Genomic DNA, 27,958 nt, shown 5'->3' with positions numbered 1-27,958 from the left:
ACGAGGACGGATCTTCGGAGGTTTTTGATGTCTTATCCTCTGGGGCTTCCTTGTTGCTTACAATGGAGAATATTGGAATCCCCAGAACCAGCGGGAGGGATCCTGGAGGCTGTCAAATACGAAGCGACGATAAGCTGGGTCCACCATGACCAGGGATCCCGGAAATTGGTGCCATGGTTCACCTGCCAAATCAACGTCATGTCCCCATGTTAGCGCTATCAATCAGGCGAGACTGAGGAGACGTTCCTGTTGATCGCCGCGTGAAAGTGGGCGTCGGAGCGCGGTGGGATAGGTGACGAAAACACCGAATCACTTCGCGGCTCGTGTTGGCTGAACATTCAAGTGTTGGTGTTCGTTCACTGAGTCAGGGAAGACTCCATTTTGTAGGCTTTTTTGCAGGGAATGGCCAAGGCTGGACCTCGGATCGGCATGATGCTGGCTTGTGCGCTCAAAGATGACCAAAATAGAGAAACGGTGTGTCAGGTTGAGTATTCAGTGGATGTTCCATCGGGCTACCCGCTTCTAGGGCAACCGGCCATCGTCACCCGACGACTTAAGCTCGTGGGCCGCAGTGATTCAAATGAATGGCCTGTCGTCAGCCCCGTGTATCAGATCCGATACTCGCCTTCATCAAGCGACGCCCTGGATGCGGCTCTGGCGGAACAGAAACTACTCAGAACACCGTACCTGGGCCTTCAAACGCCCTACGTGTGGTTCTGCTAGCTTTGTGGCGGAAGGATGTCAGATCAAACATTTCTCCTGCGGATCATCAAATGGAGAGTGAATGTCTCCGACGACAGAACTCAGTCCGCGATCACAGACTGTGCTTCATCTGAGAATATACCACAGTTCATGTAAGTAGCTTTCCGATTAAACGCCTATTCAATCCTGCATACCTTGTGATCATATGCTCAGGAGTCAGCTATCAACACGACGGGATCTTATTTTTTGTGCTTTTTGTAAGCACTATTTATCTCTCTATCTGTTATAAAAAAAAGCTCTGATCATCATCCACAAGTCTACGCGCTTACTTCAAACTAGTTCATAATCCTCAGATGAAGCTCAGGAGGTCCTTCTTTGGTCTTTCTGGCAGAGACCACTTTCCTCTGGCTTCTTCATGAAGGTGGTCTTGATGACCCCAGTCAGTCGCCTTTGTCTCATCCTTCTTCTTGTCGTCGCCATCATTCCCATCCCCGTTGCCTGGCTCAGGATACTTCTTCAAATGTTCCAGAGCCCAAATCATCTCTTCTGTAAGCACAGGCGGAACCCTTCCCTTCCCCTTGAGAGTCGGCAGACCAGCAAGTCTGAACAAGCCCGTAAGCCACTCAAAGGTCTCACCCGTCTCCCACGGGATGTCATGGAACTTTCTGCCCTCTCTTCGCACAGTCTCTTCTCTTTCTCTCTCCCATCTCTCCTGCTCCTCGACGGAAGGCAATGCGACCGAGTTCCTGCCGGAGAAGAGTCTAGCCAAGGCGATGGCTTGGTATTCAAAACTCCTGAACGTCAAGACACGGGGTATACCGACGATACCTAAAGTCTGAAAGTCCTGGAAGAAGGTGTGCCAGAAGGTTTTGATCAGCTTTCCGTTCTTGTAGTCGTATAGCGGCCGTCCGTTGTTCTCCTTGCTATTCCAGAAGGGATATGACGGCTTGTAGCCGGTGCAGTAGATGACGTAGTCAACATCGTCGAGATACGAGTCATCCTCGAAGACGATCCGCCCGCTTGGTAGAAACTCCTTGATGACGGGCTTCCAGGCTTGGCCAGGCGGTGGTTCGTCTCCATCCCAGCGTGACTTGCTTCGCCGAGATTGAAACACAGGCGTAGATGCCGTACCGACCAGCTCAGCAGTAACATCATGGCCTGATGCCGAGTTCCCAATCACAACCACCTTCTTGCCGGCGTATGGCTGCGGAGAGCGGTAAATCTTCGAATGAACCACACGACCAGGAAACCTTTCGATATACTCTTCCAGGCCTTTGACGCGCGGCACCTATGCCCGAGTCAGCCGATTCAGATACGTCATAAGAGGGACTCAAGAAGCTTACGAATGGCACGGAGTAATGCCCATTGGCAAACACCACCGCATCAAATATCTCCTCCCACCAAACGTCGACGTTCCTCGCAGCGTCAAATCTACGGAGCGTCAACCTCCACTGCTCAGGTCGATCAGCCGCAGGAATGCTCGTTACATCCTCAACCGCAGTGTTGAGAACTAGAAGATCATCCGTTTTGTGCTGCGAAAAGTAGTTCTCGATGTACTGTCGAGGGATCCAATGCGGAGCGAAAGGTCCATAGGCAAACCTCGAATCCGAGAATGACATGGCAATGTCCGGCACGTTGGTCCTAAGTTTGTGTAAACATCGATTTTCTTGTTATGTTTGTTAGTAGAAAGGAGCAAGTCATACGTTAGTGAGTGGTAGATTGGTGTTTGACTGAACCGCTCCTGCTGAGTGTTGTGAGGCTTGACTTGGGGCAGCGCGGCCGGGATCTCCAGCGCCGGGTCAAGCTCTGGGGGTAAAAGTCCCGGTTGGAGTGGAGGAAGCTGAGAGGGATTGGGGTCGTAGATCCTAAGAGATGTAAGGTAGCTGCGAGGCATTTGTTGTCGACGGAGGTCCGTACCATGTTCCACCGGCAGACTCTCTTCGCTCAAATACTCGAATTGTTTCAAAGTAATCCTCTGCTTTAAATGCAGCAGCTGTGATAGCTCCTATTCAAGATCACCAAAAAATGTTAGTCTTCACTTCGACTTCCCTGAAAAGCACACAGACTGACAGCCCATGGCTTGGCTAGCATTCAATGCCGAGATTGTGGTGGATGAGTTTACCTGCAGCGCCAGCGCCAATGATGGCCACAGACTTGATCTTCCGTTCGCCTCCCATGGTGGACTCTGCAAAGCTCAGACCAGAACTGAGTCAAAAAGGCTTTGGTAAGTCGTAGATAATGACTGCAACTTGTGAACGAGTTAAGTAGAGAAACATTCCCCTTGAGCAGAGGAATCTCAGTCGAGTCAGGCCATGGGCATTTGTCATCTGTCGAATGGCGGGAGGGGAAACTGGGTTGATCGGAAGCATTCGCCATCTGTCGCCATCCTCAGATGTGATTTCACCATCGATGGCATCACGTGAGTTCGGTATCAGCTCCGGCAGTTTCGCACAGGAAGCTTAAGGTTTCCAGGTAGTCCTATTTTGAGGAGATAGTATTGTAAGCTTTGATAAGGCATTTCAATTGAGTTTTATGAATGATAAGGAGAGTGCATGAAGTTGGAGTGCACATGTGAGTTAACTGCGCGCATGTGTCGGGCAGTCCACGTTTGTCAAGTTCCGGCGGGGCGGGGCATTGGAGACGCCCGGTTCGCCGGGCCGGGCGGGATCGCCTGACGGTCCGGCGGTAGCTTGCCGGAGTCACATTGGCATATCCAGACCCAATACTCAAATGAGACCTAAGTCTGCCGGCACATTCTTTCCACACACTATCGAATCTCAATGTAAATGTCGCAAGTGGCATATTGCTCATTTCCTGATAGTATTCCTCGAGAAATAAACTAGCTGCCCTTGATTGGAGACATTAGGAGTGAGTAGAGAGCTTGAGTCCAAGTAGTTACAGGCTAAGGAAACTATCTTCGTGCACGTGAAATCATTGCAGTTGCACTGAGTTCTCAGAACAGAGAAACGAATGTGGCTGTCAGTGATCTTCAATTGGATATGATACACATGCACTACGAGATTTTGTGTTTGAGATCTAGACTTGGTGTTTCTGAGAAGCCATGCATTCCTACGACAGCGTTCCGTCCGTCTCAGGTTTCCACAATTGCTTGCCCAGCTTTGGCATCAACGATGTCGGGCCTTCGCGCATACATCCACTTGGCGCAGACGAGAATACCCTGTGACACCCTAAGAAACCCGACTGCATTCTTTCAGCGCGTCGTGCAGTGTAACAAAAGCTTTGGCTATCGAAGTGGGTTCTCTCGAATACGGGCTCGTAAAATCCAATGATCAGTCGCATATTCCGAATCGGTGAACTCGGGTGCATGAGGCATATGCACAACATCAAATACAGTGAGATGCAGATCTCGTTCGCCTCGTTCAGATTTTGCAGCACAACCCCGCTCTCCTGGATCTAATCTCATCAGTGTGAACCCCGTAGCCGTCCTCACATACTCTCAATCAACTCATTCCATGGTTTATCGATCGTTCTACCTGCGCACCACCACGCAGCTGTATTTTGAGGATTTCACGATTTCTGTTCATGAGACTTTCATCAGGGTGGCTCAACATGGGGCATCATTCGTTAGGCTTCTGGTTAGCCATTAGCATCCTGCTTGGCTCAGCCCACGCGGATCCCTTGGACGATTTTGCCAACAACCTCATCTCTGACTTAGCTCCGTAAGTGCGCTTTCTCTGCCAATCTCTGGCAAGTGTACGTAAGCTGACTCGGCAGTCTTCTCGCATTGTTTGGCGAACGCGTCACAATGCAATTCCTGAGCCAATCACTTGGCCTGGCAGACTGTGTGGCATGAGCAATGGCTCCCTTAGGTATCATAACGATTCTTGTGAGCGCGATTCGAGTGGGAGGTCCTTTGTGGTTGAAAGCTATTATTGGCCGTGCTGCAGAAAATACGGCAGCCGTAGAGTTGGATCTCAAATCATCAACATCGCAAGAGGTCTGCGAGCTCTACAACGGCCAGAGCATTGTTAAATGCCAAGGGGTCGGGCTCGTTTGGGAGTACATCTGTCTCATCCCGCAAAAAGACTCAAGTCCACCGAGCATCAACCAGCAGATCGAATTCAAGACATTGGAGAATGCCAAGCGTGAAACCACAAAGGAAGGAGTGTGGACACTGGCATCTGCAGGTGAGATAGCCATTATGGAATGTGTTCCCTCTATACGCAAGGTCAAGAAGTTGACGTCAAGTAGAGTGTGGGCCCACAGAGGGTAGAGAATCGAGTGAAGAAACGCCAATTGGGATCTCCACTGCGATGCAACACAACATACGAAGGCTACTTCTACGGTCTCGTCGACAGAGTAAGTATTTGTTTCAAATGTTCGCTGCCACGAGAGTCTGACATACGCAATCTCAGGTAGCGCGTCTCCGCCGACGTCCCAAGAGAGCTCCTTAGAGCAAGGCCCCGGATCACAAGACCCCTCAGTAATGACCGTCATTCGAAACACCGATCCCGCAGCACCCAATATCTCTTTGAACTTGGGTAAATACCATGATCGCACGGCCATTATTATAGTAGCTGTAATCGGAACAGTACTGCAGATAGGCATCCTTATTTTCTTCGGCATGATCACCTACTATCCAAAGATACAGCCCGACTTCAAAAAGGATGACAGCTCAGCACCTCGTCACGCGTTCCCACTCACAGCTAGCGGTACTATACTGCTAGTGACCGGATTACTTATCTGTTCTCATGTTATTGAGAATTCTACGACGGAGAATTATTATAAGGCGCCAGAGGGCTATGAGATGCGCACGTATTGGATACAACGAAGTCATACTGTCAGCGACCAGGTTTTTGCGTCTTTCGCGATGTATTCCTCAAATACTCAGACCGTCCTACTCACCTCTCGTCGGCCGGAACACCCCATCGAAGAAGCGAAGACTCTATGGATTAAATGGAAGACCGTGATCGGTGTTTTGCTTGGAATTGTAGGGTTTGTCTTGCAGTTTGTTGGCCTCAGGGCTATGAGCTCTGCAGCTTCATTGGCACAATTGGGTGCAGTTGTCTCCATGACAATTGCGCGTGCTCTGGTGCGAAGTGACTTTTCTAGGTCACTTCAAAAGGTCAAATTGGTTACTGGCTCTGAGCTAGAGTGGCTTGCAAGTGAGCTTTCGGCTCCCAACACCTTTACCAACGCCAACGGCAAAGTCAAACCTCGACGTATGTCCTTGCCCGTCGATGGTGCCGAGGTCTCCGAAAAAAGAAACCAGTCAAGCCACTATCCGTTTTCGAACACACGGAAATTTCCTCCCGACGAGGACATCCCTCCTACCAGGACTTGGGACGTCAAAACTTCGAAGTGCTACCCCTTCCTTGACGCCACAATAGCAACACCCTCTGCCTCTAAAATAATAATAGCACGTCGAGAACTTGGTAAACTTGCAAATTTCAGAGGCAAGGCTTCGGAAGTAGCTGTAAAACTCGCCACGGCTATGGAAGAGGCGCTGAATGCTTTTTTGGGCCCTGGTCATGACATAAAATGCTATAGGTGGAAACTGGACGTTAATCACAACTTTCCGGCTTGCGGAAACGAGGCCGAAGACTTGGAGGACCAGATTGGATTCAATCTGAAACTATGCTATGACGACATCAAACAGTCATGGAAAGTTTTGGCCGACGACGTGGACGCAGCGTTGTCACTTGGGATCGCAATGGCCGAAAACACAGACGAGGGAAATTCACACTCTGGAGATCCAACTTTTGATCACGTAGGAGAGGATAACGATCACTGGCTTCGAGGTCAAGCCCTTCAAGACGACTTACGACTGCTTGCTCCTGCCTCGACTTTCGGAGACCTCTGCTTCTTTGGCCCAGACCATAATTTTGACACAGCTAACGACCCGACATTTGTCATTATCAGCAAGGCAGTTGAAGATGGAACTAAGATTGACGACGGTATCTTTGGCGAACAAAACACCAGGAAAGGCAACACTGGCGTGGAAGATACTTGTGTAAACGATAGCGGCATGGACAACACCGGCGAAGACAACACTGACAAGGCTTCTACGAAGCCCCAAGAATACAACTTACTCGGTTGGCTTGCGACTGAAGAAGATCAAAAACTTCCCCCCTCGGCATACGCACATCCGGGTTACTCTATGTTTCTTGGCGATTCTCGGTCTCCTATTGGTATAGGCATCGAAACTCGAGATTCCCTAGAGATCCTTGCTGCCAAAGATCTTCTCTTCGCGTTCATGTATTCGGTGGCGGCAACAATAAAAGAACCTCTTGAGTCCAAGATCGACTGTTGGCCGCCGGAGACAACCCAGGTCGACCTCAAGCTCAGGACACATGGCAGAACGCATCTGAGCGAGCTGATCAAAAGCTTTAATCAACTGGGTTTCGGGTCTCCCCACGAGGCCGCGGGTACCATCTTGGCACCTCTGAGCCTGGCAGGAAAGCTGCCTTCCTACGATATTTTCAAGAGGATAACCCAGGAGATCATTGCTAGCCGTTCAAAGTCTTGTTGGGAATTTCTAGACGATGAAATCTGGATCTCGACATTCTCGAATTTGAGAAATCTTTATACTGGTTACGACAACATTGGTTTCAAATGGATGCTGGTGCTATTGGTGAACATTATTCACGACCTCAACTCCATCCACAACTTCCGAAAGATAGAGGGCGTCGACGACAACACAAAATTGCAGTTGAAGCTATTTTCTTTCGGCCGCAGATTTCTTGAGACTTTCAAATACGATGACCAGAAATCGTTATCTCGTCTTGCGCAGTTTTACATAGCGCAAGGTCGAGACCCGAGGCTGTTGTCAAGACTAGAGGAGTTCTGCGCTGGTGAGGAGCTGGCATTATGGCCGTTACAGCTCGAGGGCGTCTTTCAGCACTCGCGAGCCACACTAAAGTCTTGGACCGGATCAACGGATTTCTTCAAACTTTCCCAGACACACTTCAAGGCCATGAGGGGTGAAGCTGTGGATAAAGACGACGCGATCAGGTCAGCTGACGCGAGAGATATCTTCGGCGCGACACCCCTACACTATGCTGCATCTGTGCCGAGTTCAACCGCCATAAGCACACTCCTAGAGGAAGGAGCGGATGTGAAAGCCGAAGATCTTCGCGCGTATACCCCAATGCACTATGGATTCGGTTATGGAGACTGGAACAACGTGGAAATGCTTTGCAAACATGCCAGAAACCTGCAGAAGCAGACCAATCCGTATGGGTCATGGGAGATGAATACCATGACACGAGGAACAGATGGAGCGTATCCCATGCATGTTGCAGCTGCACAGAACAACAAAGATGTTATAAGAGCTTGTTTAGATAACAAGTCTTTGATTGAAGATAGGATTTGGTACCGGGCCGACTTCCAGGGCCGAACTCCAATACACTGGGCTGTGATCGCAGGGCATATTGAAGTCGTTGGGATGCTCTGGTCGTGTTCGATTCGCAGAGTCTACGGCAATGGAGACAACCATGGTTGGAAATGCCTTCACTTGGCGGTTTTACACAACAAAGTCGACATACTCAGGAGATTGTGCGAACTCTCAGCCGACATCAGAGAGAAGGACAACGACGGCAGGACACCTCTAGCGCTGGCATGCAAACATAAGAGACTAGAAGCCACCAGGATATTGCTTGATTGCCTTCTCAAGGACCAGAACGTGAAGAAGGCTCGACAGATCATCAACGCAGCCGACAAGGACGGTAACACCTCGTTGCACCTATCTCGCCTTAACGAAAACTTCGAGATCGAGAACGAGCTTCTGCGCGCGGGAGCAGATCGGAACATTCAGAATGAGCAAGGACAGACCGCACATGAGATAGTATACAAACAAAGGCACCGAAGACACAGATAGGGGGTATATCAATTCAATTCCATCAACCTCCCACAAGCCAATAAGCTCTGAGAACCAGTCAACCAGGATCATGGCCAGACCTCGTCATAAGGACGAGAGACATGCAAATCCCGTCATTTTATCCGCACTCTCTCATCTATCTACAAAAAGGGCCAAACGTACGTTTCCTCATACTGAAAAACAAACAACAACATTCAAAGTAGCGGGGGTGGGGCATTTCCATGATCTCTCCGTCAACAACATTGTTTCATTACAAGAAAGCGCATCCATCCATCAATCTTTCCCAATCGTCATTTGCCCTTCCCTTTCATCTGATATCACTTAAAAAAAACGATCCCAAAACCAAACAAATACCCCCAGACTTGGTTCTTCTGCAAGAATTCTCTCTTCTTTCGGGAAAGAGAAAAGACGGACGAGACAAGTGGAGGGTAAACAAAACCGTAAACGCCAAAAGCTGCAAAACAAAATCTCATCTTCGTCGCCCACCTTGGACGGGAAAACGGAGATCAACGACGGAACGGGTTCGTGAAGCGCGAGCTCAGGTTGCTGCCCAACCCGCTCCCGCTCAGCCTGCTCCCGCCGACGCTGCTGCCGCCGATGCTGGTCGACACGCTGCTCATCTTCTCGCTGATCTTCTCGCCGAAGCCGCCCATCCACTTGGGCATCTTGAGGCTCATGCGGACCTGGCCCTCGACGATGATGCCGATGACGTTGAGGATGGCGTAGGTGCCGGAGCCGAGGGCGCGGAAGACGGCGAGGACGGCGACGGACCAGAGGATGAAGGCGAGGTAGTAGTTCTCGCCGATGCCGCGGTCGCTGTAGGCCTCGGAGACGGCCATGGCGAGGATGGCGTTGGCGATGAGCCACGAGAGGACCATGTAGGTGCGCACGCTCTTGTAGTAGTCCTCCTGCATCTGGGCCTCCGAGATGGGGGACTCGGGGACCTCCACGCGGTCGCGGAGGTTGCGGAGGGCCTCGTCGTAGCCCGAGTCGATGTCGAGTTGTTCCGAGGGCATCTCGAGCTCGACGCTGTTGCCCTTTCCGACGGCGCCTCCGAGGTCGGTCTTCATGACGTTGTCTCCCTTGGTACCCCAGGTGACGTCGTGGGTGTTGCAGAAGGCGTAGACTTGGAGGGTGCAGATGTAGGCCGGGAGGAGCATGAAGTACTGCGCCGAACTGGTGAACATGTGCCAGGGGTCGAGGTACAGGAAGGACATGATGAAGTAGAGACCGACGGTCGAGAGGATGGAGACGATGAAGTTGGTGAAGACGTTCTGGCCCATGTGGATTTCAGGGTTGTCCTTCTCCTTAAGCTGACGGACGACGATGAAGACTGTGGCGAAGGTCGTGTAGATCATGATGATGCTGTACACAACCATACTAAAGAGGTACAGCTTCTTTGCTCCTTGTGGACGATTACCAAGCGACAGGATGAACTGCGTGCAGATGAGCAGGACGCAGGTGTACCGCAGCAACGTGAAGATGTAGAGACCAATGCTGTGACCGAAAGGATCGACCGTGGGATCGGCCAGACCGCCAGCCACGAAGAAGAAGGTCAGGTAGAAGTTTGCCAGGGAGAAGTAGGTGAACATGAGCTGCAGGAACTGATAGATGAATTCCACGTGAAGAAGAACCTTGCGAGCGAAGGTGTGATCGGTGTGCCAGATCTGCTTGAAGTGGACGAGGGAGTAGACGGCGGCGAAGAAGGCACCGTTCAGCCAGCGACGACGCTGGGAGATGAACTCGGGGACGGTATCTGCGATGTTTGTTAGTTCATGTTAGACGATACAGACGTTGTGATTACGTACCCGGCACATCAGTTTCACCGTGACAACCCTTGACGTATTTCAACACCCAGCTTTCACCTCGCTTGGCCACAAGCTCCCAGCAGAGAATACGATCCTCGGCAAGGTACATGTTGGCCGTGAACACGTCTGCATGCTGACCGTGCAGTGTCTCTCCCTTGAAGTACTGACTGAGAGGACCATGTCCCGTCTCATCGTTCTGCAGAGCGTGGTAGCGGTAGGCACTGAGGGCACCTGGCAACACCGTAATGTAACCAAAGATGGACTCCAACGGCTTGTCCAGGATATTAGACATCTTGTACTCAAAGTTTTGCGAGGCGACGAGCGGGTTCAGCAAGTTGGATCCAAAACGTCCCTTCATGGCTTTGATTTCACCACAGGCACCAGCAACGTTGGAGTCGTTGTCGAAGGCCTTCCACAGGTGATAGAGTGAGTTGCCACCAGGTCTCGTGCCGACGTCAAGCAAAATGCAGACGTTCGGGTTGAGTGCTTTACCGAAGGCGTTGAAGAACCAACGATGGGAATTCAGCTTCCTCTGGTTCTTCTCCTTCAGACAGAAAATCAGCTGGCAGGGGACGATACCCTTCTCGGCACCCTTGAACTTGAGATCCGAGTCAAGCGAGACCTGCGTAGTATATTCGTATACATGTGCTTGGACGGCTTTCTGGTTGACGTAGTTCTTGGCGATACCGTCCTGGTAGACACCCATCGCAGCCAACGCGTCGAGAGTGCGCGGGTTGATCTTCTCTCTTCCGTCGGAAACGATGCAGACGACGATTTTCTGCCATCCCTGGTCACCCCAGGTACGCGACTTTGAGCGGGAGCAAAAGTGCGAAATGTTCTTCATGACGGCGTACATGGTTCTCGTGAAGTCGAACTCGTTCTCGTTGTACATGGTGACGCAGATGAAGAGCTCCGTCTCGCGAGCAGTCTTGCCGATGCTCTGGCGCAGCTTGTACCCGCGCTCAACAAAGTCGTCGGGGTCGCAGGTGACGGCCGTGTATCGCATGTGCGTGAACTCGACCTCGTCGCGGCGGGGCAGGAAACTGTAGAGAATCGTGGGGATCTTGCACTCCAGGACTAGCTCTCCGTTGATGAGCTGGACCTCCTTCCTCGACATCTGCGGCGCGCGCACGCCTCTGCGCTCCTGGTGTCCGTCCGGGGCGGGTCCGTAGTGCTCAACCTTCTCTCCCATGTCGGTCTCCATGTCCTCGCCCTCCTCACTAAGGGTGACTTGGTCCGCCGATATGTACGATTCTCTCATGGGGCGGCTCTCACTAATGTCAGTCTCCGGGCCGAACACGTCATCGTCGTGAAGAGGAATCGAAACAGTTGCATCGTCTGCGAACGCGGCTGAGTTGCGGTTTGCGCCGGTTGAGAACAGCGGCGCCGGTGGAAGCGGACGTCTCGGGCTGCCTCCGTACCTCGACGACGGGGTTCCTGGTCTGGGGCTGCCATTGAGATCGGAAGGCTCGTAGATACCCGAGGGAGGAGGCCTGGTGAACTCTGAAGAGAGACGTGAAGGGCTGTACGTCCTCGTCGGGGACTGGCGGCCGGCCTGATACTCGTAGTCGTATTCGCTCTGGTACTCCTGCTCGTAAGTGCGCTCGTATTCGCGGGCGTAATCGCGGCCCTGGAACGGGACGTAAGTCGAGTCGGGCGGCGGCATGCTGGGCGGGTTGCGGATGGACGAGCGGTCGGACACGAAGGACGCCGCGTAGGAGCGTCTCGACGATTGAGGTCTAACATTATCTGCGTGTGAGCTTTTGCTTGGACTTGGATGGGAGCCGTCGGACGACTCGTCTGACAAAGGAGCAGGAACAGGACAACTAGAAGACATGCGCATCGCCTGTCTTCGAGGTGAAAGGCCCTCTGGTATGGTCGGGAGACTGTCCCGGAACTCTGCGTCTCTCATCTGCGCCGAGTGTCTCTTCTTCTGCAGCTTGACAGTAGCGGAGCGCGCAGGCTTGATAGGAGCGTATTGAGTTTCACCAGAGTCGACGACACGAACACTGTTCTTGCGAATCGCATGAACGGGCTCCGGAGCAGAGGACGTCGCGGTCAACGCCTCCTCCTGCTGCCGCAATGCGTTCAAGTGCTCAGGTGTCGAGATCACCGGGTCTGCTGCGTCCGACTTCTTTCTGCGCAGCGAGAGCGGGCGCGGGAAGAGGCTGGGCGACGACTCGGGGGTCTTGACAGGGTGCTGCTGCTGCTGAACGGAAGAAGACGAAGGAAAAGAAGGAGAAGAGGTCGAAGAAGACGAAGTGTGGTTGCTGGCCACAGTGGGAGCTACATACGCTGGACGGGTGTGAGTGTCGATGGGTTCCTCCACCGAAGTCAAGAGTCGGATGGCGGCGGGGTTGTTGGACCGTCCCGTCGGGGTGTCGTCGTCGCGGTCATCGTAGGACGGGAGGCTGTAGTCGGGCGGTCGCGAGGGGGTATTCGGGTCCATTGTTGCCTCTTGGTGTTTGCGCCGCCAGTTACCGGGGCGAATGTCTCGGGATTGAGGACAAAATGTTTGTGTGTGTGAGAGAGAGCCGGGTGGGATGAGATGTTTTATTCTTCCAACGGGGCCGGCGCCGCGATGGAGTCTGGGGTGAGTCTGATGAGTCCCAGGCGAGTGGTGAGGTCAATTCCAAAGGACTCGTTTCGTCGAATTCGTGTAAGTCGTCGCTTGTTGACGTCGATGGGAATTGGAGTCGATGAAAATCTCCGTACGATGCAGGTAAAAAAGATGGCCTTTTTCGCAAAGTGGGAATTGAGTGAGAGTAATATGAAGCAGCCCAGCTTTAGCTAGCAAGACACCTACCTCACTTGCAGGAAAAAGAGCTGGGGGTGGGAGGGAGGTGGATTGGTACCTTAGCTGCTCGACGCTCCAGCTCCAGCGCATCCGCGAGTGCGTGTGTGTCGAGGGGCAACAAGGCGGATCGGGGAGTTTGACGGCGTTGACCCGGCAACCAGGTGCTGCTTGTTGGCGGGAGTTCCTTGTTGTAAGAAAAAGGCGGGCTGCCGCATGGGGGGCTGAGCTGCGTCTGTGGAACCGCTTAGCGGGCGCCTAGCGTCCAAATCGCCCGAAACGGCCACCAAGTAAACAGATCGAGCCGTCTCGTCCGTCATGATGTGATGTGATGTCCGATTTCTTTGGAGACCATCGTCTCCTCCTCCACCTGTCAATTCTCACCGGGGGGCACAACGTGGCCATTGCGCCAGAAACAAACAGATAGGTACCCCGGGCCTTCCTTGCCTTCGTCTATTTTATCTTGGTGTTCCTCTTCTCCTCATGTCTTGCATCACGCAAACGCTTTGCAGATACGTCTCCTCTTGCACATGGCATCCCCGTCCATCATGTATGTAAACAAATCTCCGCCTCCAGACGTCTATCATTTTTTATGTCTCTACACGCCCCAGAGCGCCCTCCAACGCTTCTCGTCCGTCCGCAGAGGCCCATCGAACCGTCCAAACCGCGCGGGCAGACCCTCGTTCGCCTCGGGAAGACAGATCCACTCCCGCACGCAATCCGGCACCTCCTCCTTGATGTGACTGATGCAGATCAACGCCTGCCGATCAGAGAGACCCCTGACCCTCACCTCGTCCACCTCGCTGTCCACGATCTGCTCCCCGCGGTACGTCTTCTCCACGCCCCGCGCCAGGAAGAGCATGCACTTGTCCCGGACGGCGTCGTCCATCCCGCTGAAGGCCTCGTCGAGGACGACCACGTCGGGGTTCTTGATCACGGCGCGGAGCAGGAGCGCGATGCGCTGCGCGCTGAAGGAGAGGCCGCCGAAGAGGTAGTCGTCGGCCCAAGACAGCTTGTCGCCGGCTGTGTTGTGATACTCCGGGTTGAGCTCCGGCGCGAACCAGCGAAGCGATGCCTCAACCTTGCCCCTTGCTTCGTCGTCGAGCTTGGGGACTGCTTTGAAGGTGTCCGCCCACGCATTCTCCAGGACTTGTCGTACCGTCAGGTTGCGAGGCATATGTTGATGAACTTCAGGACTCGAGTGTCCGATCCGTGACTGAATGTCCCAGAACGTCAGAGGCCTCTGTCCTGATCCAGGCTCGGGCAGTCTGCTCCGCCCAAACAGCTTGATAGGCAGTGAATACGTCTGTGGATGGTCAGAGCAGAGGAGAGAGACGATGGTCGTCTTGCCCGATCCGTTGGGACCGAAGACACCCCACCTCTCGCCTCTCCTGACAGTCCAAATGAGACCGTCCTTGGGTCCAGATGATGTATCTTGAGACCAGTTGCCCAGCGCGATCTTGTTACCGTACCTCACCTGGCATCCGTCCATCTCAACCAATGGCTCTCCCACCGACTCGGGAGCAGCGTCAGCCGTCGACATAGGAGCGCCGACATGCTTCTCCTTCTCCTTTGCGTCGATCAATCCATCACCCTGTACTCCCTTCGCAGTCAACGTCTTCCCCATTTCCACGAGTGAATGCACCGGCAACTTCTCATCCTCCGCAAGTCCACCCTTCCACACTCCCCTCACATATTTCCTCAGCCCCTCCAGAACAACATCCTTGGGGCCCATCGATCCAATCTGGCAATCCGTCCGCAGGTAGATCAAGTGCGTGATCCAGTCAGGCAAAGGATCCTGCGGCCTGACGCTCAACACAAGCCTAGGACTCTGCCTCTCCGCCAGACCCTGAAGCAGCGGACTCAACGACGCAACAGTCGGCGGATCGAGCCCCATAAACGGCTCGTCCAGCAACAGCACCTCGGGCGTCGTCAACAACGCCCTCGCAATCCGCGCACGCCGGCCCTGTCCGTTACTCAAAAAAGCGACGGGCAGATCGAGCAACTGATCCAGTCTCAAGTCCTTGACGACCCTCTCCAGCAGCTCCCTCGGTATCGCCCCCTCGTCCCTCTGCCGGAGCTCTCGCTCGAGCGTGTTCTGCTCCAAGTTCCCCAGCAAGAAGTCGCGCAGCGAGTAATCCGTGTTCTCCCGCCGCGACTCGTACCGGGCCGCGAGGTACGCGCTCGTCGTCGCCCCGCCGATCCCGCCGCCGCCGCCCTGCTCGCCGTCGAACCCGACATACTGTATCGCCTTGCTCGTGGTCCGCAGCCGCGGCGCGACGTCCTCGCTCGAGAGGTACGGGTACGATCTGGTCGCGGGCGGGATGGCAAGGTGCTGGCCTCTGAGAACCTGCAGCAGCGTCGTCTTGCCCGAGAGCGAAGGCCCGACGATGCACCAATGCTTCTTGGGTCCCTCCGCCGCCGACGGCAGCTCGAACGTCAGGTCGCTGAACAGCGGCGGATTCGGTTGCGTCGATTGCGCGTTCGGATGCCGGCGGTAAAACGTGCCGTTCGCGATGCGCAAGATGGGCGCGGACGAACGCGACGGTAACCTCATTGCGGGCAAAATCGAAAAAAAGCTCAATTGGCCACCATTGACCGAGCCCAATGCCTCTTTCTTCAAGATGTTCGTAGCGTCGGGAGTTCCACCTCTTCACATTGTGACTCGTAGAAATCCGGGGCTCGAGCTTTCCCCGGACTTTTTCTTTTTCAGTAACGTAAAGGCGGGCAGTAAATTAATGGAGCCAGAGCTCGCTGCGATCTCGGTGAAAGCTCGTCCGTCATCGTCCCCACTTCGCGGGCCACCCTGCTCCACACCTTGGCCGGGGGACGGAAACCAGGGGTGGCCGGTGCTTCCTGCCGCGTCTGCGACTTCCAGCCTGGCGCGTCACGTGCAGTGTTTACCTAAGCATTTCTGAACAGGGAAGCAACGCCAGCGGGAAGCTCCAGGCACATCACCGTAGGCGCAAGCTCCCAAGCAATCCGTCGCCGTCCTCCAGCCTGCATCACCAACATCAACCTCCCCAAACAAACCACCACTCAATCTCTTCCGTAACCGCCCAAATCAGTCAATATGTCGGTATGTACTCTGCCACCCACGTCTACCCTTCTATCACCAAAATACTGACGTACATCTCCCCTCAGATGCGAATCGTCCCCGCCGCAAACCACACCACGACCTTCGCCGCCGGCGCCGCTGCCCCCTCGGCCCCGGGCATCCACGACACGCTCCGCGCCGGCGTCGGCCAGACGGCTCTCGACTCCAAGAACAACGTCCCCTCGTCGGCCCACCCGCTCGAGGCCCGCCTGAAGAACTGGGAGGCCACCCAGGAGAGCATGCGCATGGAGACGCTGCGCCGCACCTTTGGCCTCGCCGAACCCATCCGCCGTCAGATGGAGCTCAAGATCACCCAGGACGGCGAGTGGAGGCCCCTCGCCCTCGGCGGCCACCAGACGAGCGTCCACGAGGAGATCCTCCGCGGCAAGGACGCCAGCATCTCGTGGGAGGACGTCTACACGGGCGAGGAGGGCGTCGGCATCGTTGGCATGCACGACGAGATGGAGAAGAAGCTGAAGATCTGAACTGGGTCTTGATACGGCATGGAAATGGAAGACGGTGTGAACTTGTAACACTACGACGCAATGACTTTCAGGCGCGGCTGGGAGGAGAGAACTCCAAGATGATAGAGATTTGCTAGAGCAGCCCAGAGGGAAAGGAACCGAATACCTTCGTTCTAATATCCTATGGACAGGCGCTACCCACGGACAGGGCGTGAGAGTAATCGGAACAATCAAAAATACACAGCTATGAATACGCCGACTCCTGTTTCCCCGTATCGTCTTCGCTCTTTGTAATACGCTGGGGGGAATGGTGTCGTCTGACGACGGCACTCGATACAAGAAGAAAAAATAAGAGAAACCCTGAAACACCCCAACCCGATAGCCTCAAGACCCAGCCGAGCCGGCCTGTGGGCACATCTGAAAATGCATACAGTATCGAAAAACCGTGACCCTTCCGCCTTCTTTCCATGCATGTCATTCTTTCCTGTCGATTAAGGAATGTATCTTTGAAGACGTCGAGAATGCCGAGAGAGAAAAACACAATCCGAGTCTGGCCGTTCATAAGATTACACAGCATCCGCTGCCGCCTTCTCGGTTCCGGTTGCCGCCCGAAGCTGCCTTATTGCCTCCCTTGGGCTCTTCCTCATCGACGATATCAGCAGGACGAACCGTCATATGGACGACATTTGCAGTCTCTGCACTAAAGTGATACTCTGGGAAGGGTTAGTACGGGGAAACATATCAAGCAAGGCCTAGAATCGGGACGGTTGCTTACGCTTGAGCTGGTCCTTGTCATCCAACAACTTTCCAAAATGGATCAACCGTATGCTGCTAGGGCTGGCTGGTTTGGCATCCCACTCTTCGCGCCACTCCCGCAGGATCAGCTCCTTTAATGTGTAGACACTGATGCTGAAAGGGTCCTTCTTGCCGGCCTCTGTCAATCCAGGGACGTTGACGTTCCTCTTAGTCAAGTACTTCTCATCCAACTTGTAGGGGTGCCTCGCGCCGGTTGTTAACAGAAGCGTGATGTTGCAGACAGGGCCGTCGCTTGGTGAATTGCTGACTTGCGGCATATCATCAACCGAGGGCCCAATTGCCAAGGAGTCATCTTGGCTCTGGGCGACGGACTGCGCAGTGGATTCCTTCCCCTTTCCCTTGGCTGAGGGCTCGATTGAATCGTCGGCGGCATCGGGTGTTGACTTGGAGGCGGTTTCTGGCTGTGTCGACGAGGTCGGCTTCGTTGTGTTTGCGGCGGCATCGGTATCTGTGGAGAGGTTCTTCATAGGGACGGCATCCTTGTTCTCGGCCAGAGAGGCATCGCCCTCCTTATGGGCAGCTTGTCCTCCGCTCATGTTGGTTTCGGATGGCTTCGTGTCGGATGGTTTGGCGTCGGTCATCGCGGATGGATGACGAATGGCGAAGCAGGATGTGCCGCTGGGAGGAATGCGGTCTCCTTGCGGGTTGATTGAACGGGCGACAGTGGCAGCGATGGTGATGATGATGGGTGGTAGTGAAATGTCGAAGGCAGCGATGCAATTGCTCAATGCATGCGGTCGGCGCGACAGTGTACTGCGTCGTGATTGTGATTCTCTACTGTGGTTTCCGAGGAGGAAATTGGCAAGAGATGTCGTCGGAGTGAGACGGTTAGGAGGGTACTACCAGTTGGTAGACAGTTGCCAGGATGGGGGGTTTGTGAAGCGGAAGGCGGACCCAACCTATCCAGCGTGGTGGGAAAAAGGAATGGAAGGACAGGATGCGGACGGTACTCTCTCTGTCTGTAGGTATGGGGGTCGGCGCTGAATTGGAGAGGTTGACCGGCTGGGCGGCGGTGGGTGCTTGGTGCTGCTTGGTGCTGGGTGCTGGGTGCTGGGTAATTGGACTGGCTGGCTGGGTCCGTTCTGGGTGGGTGGTTCGGCAATAAGCCCGTTCTGCTGGGCAGGGTCAGCGAAGCGAGTGCCCCGGGCGGCCGTGGAAGCGCAGTATGTCCGTCAAGGTACGGATACTCTGTGCTTGTAGCTGGTTCTCGTTTGCGAATCTGTTTTACGGTTGACACGTTGAATTACCCGTTGCGATGATTGACGAGGTTGTTCAAGTCATAGGCGATAAGAGGAAAGCAAGGCGTGACGCGAGACAGGGTGATGCTGCGATGAGATGGTAGTCAAGTTTGTCTTCCCGTGTGAGTTCCGGGCAGATCGGATTGCGGCGTAGCAACGGCTTAGTCGAGTCGCGCAGCCTGTTTCGTCTCTCAGGCCTTCGAGACGGCGACAACAGTGACGGAATCCGGCAGCGAAGCGGCGAACGAGTGGCCGTAAGGTAAGGCAAGGGTTGAGGATGTTGAGCCGGAATCACGGGCTAATACCTGTCTTCAGGATCCTTCCAATGGACGTCACTAAATGGTGTACTGTTTCGGTGAGAATGAGACAAGATATGCAGCCAACGTCCGAAAGCTGTTACTGTTGAATACTGAGGCAATAAGAATCAATAAGAATTGAGGCTGGTGATGGGTCTACACTACAGTAGTGAACAGGAGAAAAGCAGATAGCATGGACGGCACGCCCGATAGACCTAGAGCCTCTGAGTACGCGGAAACGAGGTTTGCCTGTCCTTAATTCAGTCCTTTCCGCATTCTCTTGGTCTGCTTCTTCCCGCCATACTTTCAGTCCCTTCTTGCAGGCGGGTGCAGGATCCGGGATAACGGCGCGACCTGCATTTTCAACAGCCAGGAAAGCGGTCACCAACTCCCATTTTGACCGTTGAGGGAATTCGCAACTGGAAGGAACACTGAAAGATCGATCCACTCCACTCAGCAAGCCCACCTCCACCTCCAGGTCCTCAGGGCAGGTGCAGCGTGAGATGCAGCTCCTTCCCCATTTCCCCCCCTCCTTCTCCAGGTCTGTCCCGTCCGTCCCCTCCCCCCTGCCCCATCGGATCGGGTGCTTCCTTGTGGCAGCGCAGCAAGGTGCGAGAACCGACAAACCAATGGCGTCCGGGTCTCTTCACACTGTATTTCACCTCGCTATTCTTAACGGAGTCTAGCGGCCTGCCAGCCAGTGGCAAGGTGGGGCACACCGCGCTATCGGCTTCCCGGGTTGGCACTAACACGGACAGCCTCCGCCATCACCGCCGCTACTCCGACATGACACAATCACTTCCGCACTGTACGAATACCTTAGGTACCTAGGTGGCATTCGAAGGAAGGAAGGACTAGTAAGGAAGAGAACGATATTCGAATAAAAAGAAGGAGGCATCAAATGTCCAATATGACACGAGGCATGCAGCTGTCAATGCCAGGCAACAGTCTCCCACGAGGAAAGTACAGGCACATAATTGCCTCAGGAGTCTCGGCCAGGCACAAGCACAGGCACAGACAGGCACACGCTCACTCATCAACCAGGATACATCCATCACCGTTCAATTCGGCGTTGCCTTTCGGCCATTGCGCCCTCTCGCCTTTCTTCCAGGGAATATCCAACTTGGCTCCTGTCTGGGCATCCCATTTCCTCCTCCAGCTTTCCCAGTCACGCCACTTTAATGCCATCAAAGTCGAAGAGAACAGCAATTGTTTCAGCAATCCCCCATACGCGTGTGGGCACACTCTCCCCCGACGGTCAGAAAACCGCTGCGAGCTCGTCACCGCTTTGTTTCTCATCCTCGCCGTCGCAAAAAACGCAGGTACCCCGTCTCTGTTTCTGAACATGGGACAAAGTCCAGGAACCGACCAAACTCACCACATCACGAGCCCGCCCGTTGTACGACAGACGGCACGGAGGCTCTTGTCGCTTGGTCTGCGCAGGACGGGAAGGATCAACGCTCAGTCCTCATGTTCCTCGCCGAGTTCGAGTTGGAAATAGAACCACCAGGCACGAGCTTTCCCGCGGCACTGGAGCGTCAGTTCTATGTCGGTTCGTTCGAGGAATGCGGCAACCTCCGGGAGAAGAGAAGACCACGGCATGAATGAGGAACTGAAGGATTCCACCTGACGTCGCAGAACAGACCTCGACGATGACAGAGCACCTCAGAAATATCACGAAATAGCGACCTGACGACTGGTTTGCACAAGGACGACCATCAAACCAGAAAAAAGACTGCAAAGCCGCCATCCCGGACCTGGACGCATCCGTCACAAACCCTTCGCGGCGTCGTTAACCTAAGGTAGTCCCATCTACGGCTCCAGCGGAAAAGGCGTCCGAGTTCCAGCCCATCCCCTTAGGGCCGCCTCCAATCGCCTGTCAGTCTTTGACACCGACCTGCCCCGAATAAGCTACGGGCTGGTGGACGAAAGCTGAAGCTTACCCTCCACCGAGTCGCCTGCCTCTTTCAACGAGATCTCACCTACCCAGATCAGAAACACCATCGACAGGCTCGTCACTTTGCGGACGGATATCCGCCAGTGTCAATCAATTAACCAGACCTTCTCCAGACCGAGAAACTCCACATTCCCAGTCTCATCTGTCATGGCCTCCTCTCGGCGTCCCCTCCACGTCACTGGTCGCTGGCCAAGGAAAACGAAATCGCGGGGTGAGGAGGATTGTCTACTTCCCCCACCCGATTGCGAATGCGCCAAGCCCACCTTAAACCCATTGGATCCTTCCCTTCCATCGAGCCGGCCCAGTCTCGTTTTCCCCCAACCTGCCCAGGCCAAAATGTCTCTACGTGCGAATCAGGTCTCACCTGTCAAAAGTGTCTAGTCATTGCTCTCTGAGTCTGTCACTAATACGATCTAGGTAGCGAATCTGGCTTTTAGACTTCCCGCCACGCCCGCCACTCCAAGAGGGCTGTCTTGCGCCCGCTGAAGATCTATCTTCTTTGTCTGAACTCCTTTCAACACGGCACTAATCTGCACAAGAGAACTCAAAGGGCGTTCGACTTTGGTAGCTCAACTTTCAGATCAATCTCCAAAGAAAGGGCGTCACCTCTCAAGCTAGTCATTACTACAACAGTATGCGATACTCGTGACTTTTTATATAGACCACCCATAACCCTAGATGTGTACAAGTCTTATTGCAAATTACACACAACCGAATCTCTGCCATTACCAACGAGGATATATATCGCGTAGTCTACAAAACTCCCGGCATTACACTTTCCGACATTCCTCCTCTTACACTTACAGCACGAGCAGATCCCCGTTGCTTCCCTGCGCCGGCTGCACAATCTGCTGCGGCGCGTGCTGGTTGACGACGTACCCCGTCTCGTAGCCCGACGTGTCACCGAACGCGTCGCCCTGGTCGATCCGCATGGCCGCCATCTGCTGCGGCCCGATGCTGGAGAAGTAGGCGTCGGCGTCGCTGACGGCCTGCGCGAGGTTGTTGCCGCCCTCGCCGCCGTTGGCCTGCTGCTGTTGCTGCTGCTGCTGCTGGATATGTTGGCCGTGCATTGTCATGTCCTGCGCCTGCCCGCCCATGCCGAGCATGCTGAGGCTCTTCTGGTTCTCGATGGACGTCGGGAGGAGGTGCTTCTGCAGCGCGGGGGAGTCGAGGAGCTTGCGCGGCCGGGCGGAGCGGAAGACGGTCTGCACCGGCTTGAGGTAGACGGTCGCGAGCGTGCCGACGTTGAGGCACATCTCCTCCAGCGTCGCGGGGTCCAGGCGCTCCGACTCAGCCGTGATGGCCGGCTTCTCGCCCATGACGATCTTCCTCGCGGCGTCTATGTCCGTGGACAGCAGGCGCCAGTACATGTACGCGCGGTCGCGGAGGTCCGGGTTGTCCGTCTCTTCGGTCGCCCACTTGAGCACCCTCGGCACCAGGTCCTGTCCCTTGGTCGGTCTCTGGATGAACAGCTTGACGGTCGCGGTGAGCAGGGCCAGCTGGACCTCGACCGGCTCCTCCGCGAACGAGTACAAAAAGTCCTCGAGGAGCACGTCGCTGTTCTCTATTCTGTCCGCGTACTGGCCAATGACCCACACCATGGCGGCCTTCGCTTCCGGCTCGTCCAGGGAGTCGAGATGCTCGCAGAGAGTGCCGATGATGGACTCGTACTGGTTGGGGTATTTGCGGAAGATGTTCCTAATCACTACCGTGGCTTCCTGGACGATGTACGTGACCTTTGTGGCGACGAGCTCGAGAAGCAGGTTGATACACTGCCGCGCCGCCGGCTCGATCTTGATGGCGAGCTTGCCTATGGCTCGCACAGCTTTGCGCACAAAGTGCACGTCGATCTCCGTCGCGTACTCCCTCAGCTCCGTGAGGACCTCGTCGATGTTGTTCTCGTTGGCCAGCATGAAGATGAGCTCCAGTTTTGTGACCTTGACGTAGATGGGGTCGTTGTACTTGCAGAAGAACACGCGAATGTCGTTGCGCAAGACTTCGGGCCGGCGCTGCAGGATCAGAAGCGCGTTTCTCAGCGCTAGGTACTGCACCTCCGGTCCCTTTGCGAGCAGAGTTACGAGCGGTGGTGAGAGCTTCTTGCAAAGCGCGGAGATGTGCCTCTGGTCCGCAATGTAGTTCATGAGATAGAGCACGACACGGATGCAGGTGAGGACAACAGCCGAGTTGGAGTGAGACAGACGCGGCGATATACGCTCAGCGAGCAGAACGGCCTCGTTGCCGTCTTGGGGTACGTATGACATGAGGGCCTCGAGGATATACGTCTGACCCCATCTAGGTTCTCATGTCAGCACTCAACTTCCACATCATATCGGGCTTACTCACTCGGAGCAGTCTGGCAGGATAGCCACCATTTTGGAGGCGTTGCTGTAGTCGATAGTGAGCTTGATCGCATCGCTGCGCTCCCAGATGTCCATCAAGGACGCCAGAGCACTGGCAACGACAGTAGGGTTATCGTCTCTCAGCAGAGTGTTGAGTCTGTCGATCAGGTCGGAAGCCTCAACCATGCGCCGGTCGTGGTCGTAGAGCTTGGCGACGCAGAATGCCGCGGTCTTCCTCACGTATGGATCCGCATCCTTCAACATGTGCTTGACAAGAGGGACTGTCGCTTCGACGAATTCGCGGACGTGAATGTAAGACATCGTTCGTAGGGCAAGCGCTCTCACGAGAGGGTTGTGGTCTTCCATATCCTAAACTGTGTCAGTCAAGCTGGTTCGACCAGAGCCGCCGGTTCTCGCCTACCTGCTCCAACACCGGGATGGCCTGAACTGCTATTTCGGGGCGCATTCTAGCGTAGTTGACGAGGAACAAGAAGCACCTAGAGGAGCTGTCAGTCAAAGTCCTCATCATACGACAGTATTGGTCCGTACATCTTCTTGATCTCCAGACTTTGAATGTGCATGCAGCCGATGATGTCGGGGAACAGCGCAACCATGTCATTGTTGCTCATTGTCATGTTGGCGACAATCTTCTTGAGGGCGATCTTCTTGTTCGCATTGTTCTTGTCCTTCTTGCCGCCGCTGTTGAGCTCGAGCCTAAGCTCGGCTACCTTGCCCTTGGAGGTTGTTAGTTGTCTAGGAAGATAGATCGGCGGAGGCACGTAGGCCATGAACATGATGGGCGACGCATATGCAGGCACGTAGAAAACGTCTTGGTGAAAAAGCGATTGCGAATGATGCCGCTGCAGATCCAGACGGCGGTAACAACTTCAGGTCGCGGGGTGAACTGGGGAAGGGCCGGTAGATATCTTAGACCAAGACCAAGACCTCCAGCTGAAGACCGGACAGGGATTGGAAGACAATATATGCAGGTATTACGGGACGGAAAGCAACTGATGCTGTCGACAAACGGTGCGCAGAATGACAACAGCAGTAGAGAGACTTGAGCTTACCCTGGCAAACAACTTGGAGTCTCCTCCACCCTGAGCGGCCGACATGGTGACGCCCTCTTCTTGCACGAGACCTAGCGGTCGGTGTGGTGGTATGTAGCGCGAATCTCAGACAGAATCCCCCTCTCCGGATGGGCCTCCAACAAGCTTTGCCGTGTGCCTCGATCGCTTGGTGGTGGGCGATAACACCACAGACCCCTCACGCCCAGCTGTGGGAAGGACGGTATGTATTGTCGACCTGTTTGCTCCCGCGGGGGCCTAGGGTCGAGCCACCCAATCGATAGGAGGGTCGCAAAAGTTGGCGGAAGGCTGCAGTTTTCCTGGACTCGAGTGTCTTGGAATGGTGGGAGGGGTGCAGAAGTGAGGGATGTCACATGCGTCGTTGGGGCCGGGGGGTTTCGTCGCGGCCAATCGAAGGGTTTAATGTGTGATGGCCGTTCGTCTCTCTAGTCCGTCGGTGTTCTCTCTTCGGCCTGGCTTGCTTTTTCCTCCCGCCGCGCGCTGGTGTCCGGTCGGCTTCGTGGGTTTCGGTGAGGGCGGATGGGAGAGGAGGAGCCGGGTTGTGATGCAGCGGCGACTTTGCAAAACGTCGTTGTCGGCTCGGTTCTTGCGGACGGCCCGTTTGCGTTTCCAGACGGGATGTTTAAGGGGAAACGTTGGATCCCCAAAGCTCCCGCCGTTCCGCAGTGGAGTGCGACAGCGCCCCGGGCTGGCTTATCGGTCAGCGCGACAAGGCGATAAGGATAAGCGAGACAGACGCTTAGCCGCGTGAGAAGCTCTGGTCCAAAGTTTAGCCGACCTACTGTGGAGACCTCCCTCCAACGTCCCGACTTCCAGGTAGGTCGCTGTCCCTTCGTCATCCACGGCCTTCGTCCTAACCTCGACATCCGCGTCCTCGAACTCCCAACTGCGAATCGCGATTGACCGATACCAACACCTCCGAAAATGGCTATGGTCAACGGCTCCGTCCCGCGATGGGTAGCGGACCTTCAGTCTCCCCCGGCTTCAAAGTCCAAGGTCCCCGGCATCTCCGACCCTCCAGGCTACCCGTCGCAGTTCACTGGCTCTAAGGTATGCACTTTGTCGCATCCAAGCTGGAGGTCAGTCGCGCTAATATGCGTGTATAGAAACAGAAGGACCAGAAGGTTCAGCCGCGCAAACAACAATCACCCGAAGAGATGGACACGTTGAAGGTCAAGAAGGCGTGGGAGGTCGCCCTCGCCCCCGTCAAGAACCTGCCCATGACGGCCATCATGATGTACATGTCCGGCAACTCGCTCCAGATTTTCAGCATCATGATGGTATTCATGGCGTTCAAGAACCCTCTCGCCGGCCTGACGGCGGTCAACCAGGCGTTCGAGAGATTCGAGTCGGAAACAAACAAGGGAAAGATGCTCCAGGTCAAGCTGGCATACGTGGCGATGCAATTTGTCGCGCTTGGTTTGGCTGTGTGGAAGGTCAATTCGATGGGACTATTGCCGTATGTTGCTTTCCTTCGCAATCTTGCGACTCATGCTAACATCACTCCAGGACGACGCGATCAGATTGGTTGGCATGGGAAGTTCGGAGAGAGCCCCTAGAGTCTTCCGTACCCGCGTTATAGACATCATCAATTGAATTCGAAGTCATGTCTGTCTGACTAACTCCTATTCTCTGCTTCGTTCGCGTTGTTTGCTGCTTTCTCAGTCTGTCCGCTTCCAGCAGTTGCCGCCGTCGAAGTCGTGACCCCACTGTTCCAACCTGGCGGCCTCGCATTCACAGCATCTCTTAGTTGCGCCACTCCTCTTATGCCATTGAATGGTTCATCCTCCATGGCTTTCTCGAGCCAGGATTGAATCGCCATCTTGGTTGATCTGGCATCCCCACCGCCATGAGCGGTTTTGACTTGTTGTCTAGCATCTGGTTGTCTTATCCAGGGTCGAAGGATTACTGTTGTCTCCAATTCAATTGTCTCACTGGTGCTTACGAGGGGGCCGGTATTCTGCCACGGCGGACCGTGGTGGGTTGTGTTGGTTGAAGCTAGGCCTGGCTCAGCCGAATAATCGAGCTCGTCCATATCAATCTGATCGCACGCAGAAGCGGAATCCAAGGATATCTCCTGGGGAATCTTGGTGAATGGTATGTCATGCATTGCGCCGACGCCGGCAAAAATGACCTGGGTACCAGTCTGCCATCAAGTCAGCGGGTCCCTCGACGAGCTTCCGGAGCGCGACCTTACCGCTTTCTTCATAGCTTCAACGGACATGTTTACTTTACTCAGACTTCAAAGCAGGCGAATTGATTGGTGAACGACTCTGAAATCTGGCTATAGTCGTGGGGGCCGGAGCGCTTTTATGCTTAACACCCTCACCAAGCTATAAATCGGGTAGCAGTTGAATCGGAGGCTACAAGCACCAGTGTCGAACAGAGCACCCACCATACATCGTAAGCTTATTTTTAGCCTTCGCAGATCATGATCGAAACACATCTTCCCCGCCCACATCGACGCTCTCCCGCCTGACACGAGCCCGCCTGCTTCATGCTGTAAGCGGCTGAATCTAGCCCAACCTGTGGTCTGTATCTGGATGTCTCGACCGCAGCGAGTCCCAACTTCGCTGGTGCGAATCAAACACGACGACCCGGGGCTCCGTCACGCGAGTTTGTTTACATTACCCTCCTTCGCGTTGATCTTACTGGCTCAATCAGGAGAAAACAGGCCGTAAGAAGCTGTGCCTGTGATCCCAGGACCCGTCTCCCTGTCCCTGGAGCATTCCATCTCGAAGCACTGACCTTTCGTGTCCGCCGGCGTCCCGCAGAGACATGATCCACTCCTGTCCATTTCAGGCTTCAAGCCAGCCAGTAAATGTCTCACTGTCGTTGTCGGGAGAGCCGTTTGCTGATCCCCGGGCCTTTGTCCGTCGACTATCTTGAGTCGTCCGCCCAACCTCGACGGACCTCAGTGGTTGCCTCGCGGCTCAACAACAACGCTAGATTTCCCCCCTTGCTTCAGTCTTCGCAGAAGCAGGTCGGAGCGTCTCACATTCATCCAGATTTTGAAGCTCTATCACAAGCACTTGCACATGCTCACCGGAAACGAGACCGCAAACGGAAAGCTCCATGGACAGAGTCGTCACAATCGCGAAGGTGTCACAACAAGTCGGGTCAACGACGGACGTCTCACCGTGTTCCAGCCTCCCATATCGTACGGCTGCTACGTCCTCGCTTATCCGAGAGAAACCGGGGCTGAGACGCTACTGGCCGCCAGAGATCGAGGCCAGGGCGGCACACCGGAAGACGAGCGTACTACGGAGCGGATGCTGGCCGTAAAGCACCTTGATCTAGTCTCCTTCGATGTCGCTGAACCGACCCGCATTCTCCGCCGGAGGGGTTGACGGAAGACGGCCGGCCAAGGGGCGCCGTAGCTCCATGATCACAAGCTCGGCGTCACATCTGATCTGTCAGACGCCTCTTATGTGTACCACAAACGTTCGAAATCCAATGACACGACCATTATGAATATTACTGACATTATCTTTGGGTCCAAATCTACTCGAGCGCCCT

The 27,958-nt window shown here is 54.6% G+C and overlaps 7 protein-coding genes across 7 annotated transcripts; 3 read left to right on the top strand and 4 right to left on the bottom strand.

Moving 5' to 3' along the window:
• Positions 1 to 1,051: 1,051 nt before the first annotated feature.
• Positions 1,052 to 2,596, bottom strand: CkaCkLH20_00794 (uncharacterized protein; the record flags this gene model as incomplete). Its single annotated transcript, XM_038883514.1, has 3 exons — positions 1,052 to 1,990; positions 2,046 to 2,343; positions 2,406 to 2,596. 3 exons carry the CDS (start codon positions 2,594 to 2,596, stop codon positions 1,052 to 1,054), a joined length of 1,428 nt encoding a protein of 475 aa, XP_038751109.1.
• Positions 2,597 to 6,376: 3,780 nt separating this feature from the next.
• On the top strand, positions 6,377 to 8,542 carry CkaCkLH20_00793 (uncharacterized protein; the record flags this gene model as incomplete). The annotated part of the gene is made up of 1 exon (XM_038883513.1): positions 6,377 to 8,542. One exon carries the CDS (start codon positions 6,377 to 6,379, stop codon positions 8,540 to 8,542), a length of 2,166 nt encoding a protein of 721 aa, XP_038751108.1.
• A 506-nt stretch (positions 8,543 to 9,048) lies between these two features.
• On the bottom strand, positions 9,049 to 12,799 carry CkaCkLH20_00792 (chitin synthase; the record flags this gene model as incomplete). Its single annotated transcript, XM_038883512.1, has 2 exons — positions 9,049 to 10,298; positions 10,351 to 12,799. 2 exons carry the CDS (start codon positions 12,797 to 12,799, stop codon positions 9,049 to 9,051), a joined length of 3,699 nt encoding a protein of 1,232 aa, XP_038751107.1.
• Positions 12,800 to 13,742: 943 nt separating this feature from the next.
• Positions 13,743 to 15,701, bottom strand: CkaCkLH20_00791 (ABC transporter; the record flags this gene model as incomplete). The annotated part of the gene is made up of 1 exon (XM_038883511.1): positions 13,743 to 15,701. One exon carries the CDS (start codon positions 15,699 to 15,701, stop codon positions 13,743 to 13,745), a length of 1,959 nt encoding a protein of 652 aa, XP_038751106.1.
• Positions 15,702 to 16,225: 524 nt separating this feature from the next.
• CkaCkLH20_00790 (proteasome maturation factor UMP1) lies at positions 16,226 to 16,726 on the top strand (the record flags this gene model as incomplete). The annotated part of the gene is made up of 1 exon (XM_038883510.1): positions 16,226 to 16,726. One exon carries the CDS (start codon positions 16,226 to 16,228, stop codon positions 16,724 to 16,726), a length of 501 nt encoding a protein of 166 aa, XP_038751105.1.
• A 537-nt stretch (positions 16,727 to 17,263) lies between these two features.
• CkaCkLH20_00789 (uncharacterized protein) lies at positions 17,264 to 24,145 on the bottom strand (the record flags this gene model as incomplete). The annotated part of the gene is made up of 6 exons (XM_038883509.1): positions 17,264 to 17,418; positions 17,481 to 18,274; positions 21,817 to 23,304; positions 23,356 to 23,720; positions 23,773 to 23,848; positions 23,901 to 24,145. The coding sequence occupies 6 exons, from the start codon at positions 24,143 to 24,145 to the stop codon at positions 17,264 to 17,266; spliced, it is 3,123 nt and encodes a 1,040-aa protein (XP_038751104.1).
• Positions 24,146 to 25,363: 1,218 nt separating this feature from the next.
• Positions 25,364 to 27,789, top strand: CkaCkLH20_00788 (uncharacterized protein; the record flags this gene model as incomplete). Its single annotated transcript, XM_038883508.1, has 4 exons — positions 25,364 to 25,489; positions 25,546 to 25,898; positions 25,949 to 25,979; positions 27,448 to 27,789. The coding sequence occupies 4 exons, from the start codon at positions 25,364 to 25,366 to the stop codon at positions 27,787 to 27,789; spliced, it is 852 nt and encodes a 283-aa protein (XP_038751103.1).
• Positions 27,790 to 27,958: the final 169 nt, after the last annotated feature.

The sequence above is a fragment of the Colletotrichum karsti genome (genome assembly GCF_011947395.1).
Source record: "Colletotrichum karsti strain CkLH20 chromosome Unknown Scaffold2, whole genome shotgun sequence".
NCBI classification, from domain to species: Eukaryota; Fungi; Ascomycota; class Sordariomycetes; order Glomerellales; family Glomerellaceae; genus Colletotrichum; species Colletotrichum karsti.
This window is presented reverse-complemented; position numbering and strand designations above follow the sequence as displayed.